The 7,203-nt window shown below is 54.3% G+C and overlaps 1 protein-coding gene across 1 annotated transcript; it reads right to left on the reverse strand.

The window, feature by feature from the left end:
- Positions 1-2,710: 2,710 nt before the first annotated feature.
- Positions 2,711-6,756, reverse strand: ColSpa_00342 (UPF0613 protein PB24D3.06c; the record flags this gene model as incomplete). The annotated part of the gene is made up of 2 exons (XM_049266554.1): positions 2,711-3,986; positions 4,040-6,756. 2 exons carry the CDS (start codon positions 6,754-6,756, stop codon positions 2,711-2,713), a joined length of 3,993 nt encoding a protein of 1,330 aa, XP_049122511.1.
- Positions 6,757-7,203: the final 447 nt, after the last annotated feature.

The following is a 7,203-nucleotide window of genomic DNA, read 5'->3' on the forward strand; positions in this document are numbered from 1 at the left end:
ACAGCCATGATCCTTGGGAGGGTGAACATTTTGCGGAACACTTCCACTTTGTGAACATACGACCTTTTTCTTATCTCGTATCATTTCATTGCTTCGTTAAACATCACCGCCGGCACCGCAGCTGAGAAGCCTTACATCAACCCCACCTCCGCCAATCTAGTTCCATAGCAGATTCGTCATTTCGAGTTGTGAGATCTTATAAGTTAGAGCAACCTTAAACATTTGAAACCATTCGAGTTTCTCACCTTGCTGACAAGCGATATTGTGCTTGCTCCTCTCCCAACCATGTTATGTCGGCTTCGCCCTAATGTTCCGATACCCCGACCATGACAATATCTGTGTGGTGCTGCTGACAAATGGCGGTGGCTTGGCGGACGGCGCAAAGACTTCTCGCGCCGATCACAATGGTTGGCCTCGGAGTCCTGCGGTACCATCAAGTATTGGCAGAATCGAACCCTCGCAGCTGTTTACAATGGTGACCTACAGGTATGAAAAGGCGTGATATTATTTACTTCATGCGGGCGAGCAGGTACTGACTGCATGCTTTCATCTTGGGTAAACTCTGAATTGGATGCAGACTTGATTAGGAGATAAGAGATTGCAACCACATCTTTTACCAAACCATCGCAGCCAACACATGGGAAAGCACCTTAGGAGTCCAAACAGTATTTGCTGATGTTTATGGTCTTGTTTTCGCACTGGCAGCTGATGTATTTCCGGAAGCGTTGGTCTGAGTTTTGTTCAGTATACAAAAAGTCGTGGATACCCAGCTTGAACAGGACTCCAGAGTGTTATCTGACAGTGCAGGCGCCATAAATCACGCATCGAAATGAACCTCTGGGTATCAATGACTGGTATTCTTGATCCAAAACACCAGAAGACACAAGCCGGCAAGTACATGGTAGCAGGCTTTAGCGGTGGTTCACACATATCCCACCGTCGCTCCTCGCGACTTCCAGTGTGCCGATAGACGATCGGTCTCGTTGCATTCACCCCTTTCCATATGAGCCGATGGTCTGGTGACCTGTGCAGCGAAATAGCTGGCCATGTTCATCTCTGGTTCACCCCCTGTGCACTATTCTTTCCTCGTCTCGACAAGCATCAAGTGCCGTAACTCACCACGCTGAACGACATCTACCGCTCTAGAACCGTGTAAGAAACACGGATTCACGGGCATTTAGGCTGATGACATAGGCGCGGCGTCCGTGTGGCAGTCAGTATTCTGCGTAATGATTCTCTGGCGTAAAACTCTCAAGTTTACGTGGGGTGATTGTACAAGGCCAAGTCGGGTCACCGCAAGGCCACATGACCAGCAGAAGAGCACTTCGTCACTCACTACACTCCCCATTCCGCTTGTTCCTGGCGGCGGGGGACAGTCAATTGATGGGTGACACAGAGTGTCTACTGTACACTCCAGTATGGTGCTTACAACATGCCTACACCGAGGCCCGTGATCTCCCACGTACAATTCCAACCTTCCGGCCCGGATATTACGACGAGGATAAAAGGCTTGCAAGTTACATGTTCAGGGCGGTGTTTCTTGGAACCGTTCGATGCCATACCTCCAAAGAAAAAAAAAAAGAAAAAAGATTCCGCAGACCGAGAGCTGTTTCCCACCCTCTAGAAGCCAGCTGCGTTACCCTGTCTTGCACCTTGAATCTCAGTAGACCTGCTCTCAAACATGCGTCGAAGCAAGTCCCTAGTACATCAAACACGTTGCGTCGGTTGCCGATTGCTCTTGACGGCCAAGCAGACCCTCCACCTTGGACGTCATCAATTTACAAATGGCCAACAGGTTGTCACCCCTGAGCCAGCTTATCGCTTTCTCATCTTCGCTCGACGTCTCCTGTTCCGCCGATACCCACATGCACGCATATAAGCACAAGAACAGAACATCATGGACGGCGCGATTTAATCAGCAAGTTGTCTCTCATTTCGACTTTGGCTGTTGGGATATATCCTTCGATACCTGACTCTCTCTGTCTCTCAATTCCCCTCAAAAATGAACAAAGCAACAAAATTTGTGCGTCTGTGTGCGTTTGTAATGCGATCCGATGAAAACAAAAGCCCGTCCCGTAATCCCCGGTTTACGAAGGAAACGAAGGAAAAAGACTCCAGAGGGATTTGCGAGAAACATGAAACTTGCAATCAATGTTTCCCAGCCCAGTCCTTTCGCACTACACACTTGAACCCCAGGGATTGTTGGTCCACTGTTTCCAATTCCCTCCCAAACGCCGTTCCCTAAAAGCAAAACACACAGTTGAAAGTAGAAACTATCATTACTTTGATGATGTCGGGTCGAACAATACTGACAATGAATGAAAGCAGAAAGCCACCAGAGCTTTAGAAAATAGGAGTGCCCGGGGCAAAGAGGTTGAAGAAGAGCCCCTAAACGGAAGATGAATGGTAGGAGCTCGTTCGAGAGCTTCGTAAAATGCCCTCTCCTCAGACCAGATGGTTGAACGCAGTGGCGATGCCAAAGATCTCCACACAACATGGAACGAATAGCAAGCCACCTTGCAAATCAGGTGGCTAGGAATGAATGTGACGCCGTACTTTTCGATGTGCTGTTGTTGTGTCATGCAGGAAGAAAATAGTCCAGCATTTCTATCCAGACCAGTCGTAACTGTCGTTGTCGTCAAAGGATTGTGTAGGTTCCGCACGCATGTAGACTATGCCACAGGGCGGGTTCTTATAGGTGAGGGTTTGCTTAACCAATCTTCCGGAAGCCTTCGACCGTCAACATTGGGACCTCCACCTCACTGAGGCCAAGAACGCCTTCATCCCGTCTCCGATCGACGAAGCCATTGCACTCAGCGACGATGATGCTCCACTCTGCAAGGGCGCGGCCGGTGTAGACGGCGCGCTTGGTGTACATGCCTGATGGACGAAGGGGCTGCGTCAAAGGCTCAGGCCCATTTCTGCGACTCTCAGACTTCTGTTGCTGCTGCTGCTGGTTTTGAGGCTGGGCCTGGGACTGATGCTGAGGCTGGGGCGGCGGCGATAGGGGCGGCTGCTGCTCTTCCTCGGCCTTGCTCTCAGCAGGCGATGAAGCCGTTGACGAGGCGGATGACATTGACGACGCTGAGGACTTCTCTGCGATTTCAAAGTCAAAAGTCATCAACTCCGCGTTGGGGTTGTTCTCAAAGTCGAACTTGTTACTGAGCCTGCGTGCCAGCGACGAGGAGGATACAGCGGTGACGGACGACTTGCGTTCAAGCGTGGGAGAGGCAAGCGGGCTAGCGTTCTTGGCTTCGTCGACGAGACCCTTCTTTTTGGAACCAGAGACACGCCGTGTGGGGTCCGGAAGACCAGCGGGCGGCGGAGGAGGCGAACTGCCGCTTCGCGACCGGGCACTGACCCACGCTTGCGCTGGGGCGGGAAGACGCGGGCGGGTGAGAATGCGGTCACGCGGCTGGGTGACGGCAGGGGGCTGCCAGGTCAGCGTGAACTTAAAGACGAACTTCTGCTCCATGAAGATGGGCGAAGCGCCCGGGGAGCTGCCATCTGAGGCCGTGGTAACAGCGGAGGCGGTGGAAGTGGAGATCTTGGGCGGCAGAGGCGGGCCTCCTTGACGACGTTTGGAGAGTGCGGAAGGCTTCGACGGCGCTTCCTTGCGTGATGTCTCGCTGTTGTCCTCGCTATCCGAGCCGTTGCCCCCCAAAGACAGGACCTTTCCGAGCAAAGACCAGCGTTTTTTGCTGTTGTCTGCCTTGAGAACAACCTCCTTCGTCTCGGGCGGCGCTGGCGTTGCCACAACCCCTTCGCCATTGACAATCTTGGAGAATGAGTCGAAGGGCTGATTGAAGTAGCCAGGCTGCGGAATGTTGACTTCCGTGCGAATGATCATTAACTTTTTACCCGGGGTAGGGAGACAAGGCGAAGTAGAGGGAGGGAGTTTCCCGGTGGCATCTGCGGCGTTGCGGAGGTAGAGGTAATGAGCCCAAACGGTCTTGAGCCGGGTGGCAGCGACGACGAAGATTTGACTGTGTGATGTTAGCGCCTAAGCATCGTTTCTCGTGAAAAACACTGTACTTACGCATCAACCTCGTTCGCGCTGCCAGCGTCTCGACAAATCCGCCAGCAGAGCAGGCGCATGTAGTAGCTACGCACCATCGGGCACCAGTGGTTGAAGTAGGCGTCGAATGTCTCCTCGGAAAGCAACCAATCCAAACACAACCTCTTCTTCCTCTCCGGGTTCGCAGTGACTGCTTCCCAAGTTGAGAAGATGAAAGAAAGCAGTCGGACTTCCGTCATGGCGTTGTCGGAGATGAGCATTTTCCTACACACGTCGAGCCAGAAGGGCCAGTCAATGCTCTTGGCAATGTTCGGGTTTTCGAGATCGTCCAGTTGGTCGTAGGCCACCAACACCTCTTCCAAGAAATCGCACAGCGTGAAAACAGCGCTGTGGTCAAAAGCAGATACCCGGCGGGTTGCAGCGCGAGTTACGGCCAGGAAAGCTTCGGCAAAGGTCCGTCGCGCGGCAGCGATGACAGGTAGTGATTCGCCCAGAATATCCTTCAGCAGCACGATGAGCCGGTTCTCGGCCATGTTCTTCAAGAGGTTGCCTGGGACTGTCATCGAAGTCGCAGCGGCATCGGCCCCGTAAAACGAGTCTGTGGGCGGGAGCGGGTTCATCATCGCGTCCACTTCAGCCTGTCGATGGATGGTAGACTCGATGCAGGCGAGAATCTGAGCTTGAACCAGGACGAAGCCCGGCGAGCGCGCTTTTTCGAGCAGTGGCAGCCCCGCGGGCATAAACTCCTCGGACAGAATGTGATAATACTTGCAGAAAATGAAGAACAAGTCGGTATCACCGCCGCGCCACCTGGTTACCCAAGGGCTGAACCAAGGGATCCTCGCTGCCATAACCGAAAGCTTAACCCTCTCTTTGAAGCGGGCGCTGATGGTCTTCTGCGATTGCCAACCAAGCACTCCGACATTTGGCGGGAAAAGCGCCATGATGTCCTCGCTTTCGCCGCCGTTCTTCTTGGGCAAGCCGAACTCATCAGCTGTCCGCCTGATGAGTTCTGGCCGCAGGTCCCACAGCCGGACAAGGATCTCGGCGACGGAAGGGCAGAAGAAGAAGCCATATGCGCAGGCCTTGCCGCACCAGTTGACCAAACTCAGAGGCGCATGTCGGAGTGACATCTTGTCCACAACGATCTGCATCTGCCTCATGAGATTGCTCACAAACATGGTCCGGACATTGTGCTCGGCTGATTCAGCAAGGAAAGCCTGGCTGGATGCTTGTGACGAGTCCGCTGTCGACTCGGTTCCCGATCGAGGCCGAACACGCTCGTTCGGTGAGCGGTCCGTCAAAGACATGAAATATGTCGTCGTCTGTCGCCATTCCGGTCGCATCATGAGCATCGTCAAAGCTTCAAGCAAAACCGGTCGGTCGACACCTGCCAGTTGTTGATTTTGCGAGTCTAGCATCTCCAGCAAGCCGCTCCACCACTTGTTCAGAACAGTCGCCCTCCGCTCGACATCCTCGAGGTTGAGTCCCTTGTTGGTGATGTGATTCATATAGGTCCGCAAAAATGGCAACAAGGTTACGCGTACTAGGTGCATCCGCTGGGCCATGTTCTTCGTAGCGAAACCTCCGTACTCAGTGTCGATCGTCTTAAAGGCAGACCAAATCGTATCTCTGTTGACTGACATTTCGCTGCACGACTCGTCCGTCGCCGTGGCATGAGACTCGATAACGGATGCCGGTTTCGACTCGGGGTTTTTGATGTTGTTAACGCTACTGTTAGTGTCCTTCCTACCGCGCTGATCACTCCCTGGGGAGGCGCTGGAGGGCGGCAAGCTGTTTGTTAACACAGGTGCACTGTTGGCGTCCGAGTCGCTGTTTGATCCAAGTGTGATGAGCATACTTTTCGGCCGCTGCTTCATCTTGGTCAGGAACGTGCTTGTCCGGTTGAGAGCGCGAGTGGGTTTCAAGGACTCGGCGCTCTTCGCAGCGGCAGAGTCTGGTTCGACAAGCATAGAGATGGGCCTCTTGCGCGGCGACTCGGCCGCTTTGATGGAATCGCTGCTCGAGGCCCTGCTGCGGGAAGGACGAGTTAGAGGTGGAGCGGGTGGTTCTAGCTTTCTCTTCGGAGACGGGGAGCGGGAGGTGGACATCCATGACTTCTTCGCAAAGGTAGCGAAACTCTCCGATACCGTTCTGGGGCGTTCAGGTTCGACCGGTCGCGTCGGTGCCACCGGAGCGGCGGATGACACAGCATCGCCCACGTGGTCTCCGGCGTGAGTGCTGGGCCGTTCCGGCATGACGGGTCGCTCGGGCAGCGGCGGTTCCTTGACTTTTGACGGCGATCTCGACGATGGCAGCCATGATTTCCGTCGCTCCATCAACGATGTCCTCCTGCCCCTCTTCTGCAGCTTCTCGTTGTCCTTGTCCTTCTCCTTCTGCTTCCCCTCTCTCGTGTTTTCCTTGTCATCGTCTCTTGCAGGCTTCGACAGGTTCGTCGGGTCTGATCTCGGTGTCGTGACGGTCACTGCTGGTGCCGGCTTCTCGTTTGCGGCAGTTTCCTTGGACCCCTTGCCGTCGAGATAGAGCCTCGTGTTGAATTCGGGAATTGTGTCGAAGGACGGCAGCTCGAACGCCGCCCGGCCCTGCACGCTCGGCCCTCTCTGGCGTGTAGTTGTTGTCGATGCTGTTCCTGCGGGTGCAGTGTCAGGGCGGTCATCGGATGTGTGTGGTCGGTGCAGGTAAGAAGCATTTGCTGATTCGACAACGGCCGGAGCCATCGTCAGCGTCGGGCCTTTCATCTCATGGCAGGTCCCACCACGCAATTAGAGGGAGTTTCTCTCCCCGGCCACTGCAGGAGCTGCAGCTGTGGAGGATGCTGCTGCCCGCCTCGAGCTTGGTGGGCTGTTATTTGCGATTGCGCCGGCAACTGCAACCTAGAACATGCGCTTGCGATTGGGAATGGGAGAGATCGCTTGGGTAGGGGAAGGGAGGGCCGGTCGGAATGCTCGGTGTCACGGTAACACGGCGTCTGGTGCCTCCCAAGGTATGTAAGGTGAGATATGAGGTACAGTAAGGTAATGTAGGCAGGTTCTGGATTCCTCCCCCTCAATCCGACTTGACAGAAAGAAGACCTGGGGCCAAGGTGTGTACAGTTGAGGAAATGTTTTTTTTTGGTTTGTTGGTCCGTCGGCAGGACGGTATCTCTGAGCCGGCAGAGGAGGGAA

Source organism: Colletotrichum spaethianum, assembly GCF_022836535.1.
Source record: "Colletotrichum spaethianum MAFF 239500 DNA, contig01, whole genome shotgun sequence".
Classification (NCBI taxonomy): domain Eukaryota; kingdom Fungi; phylum Ascomycota; class Sordariomycetes; order Glomerellales; family Glomerellaceae; genus Colletotrichum; species Colletotrichum spaethianum.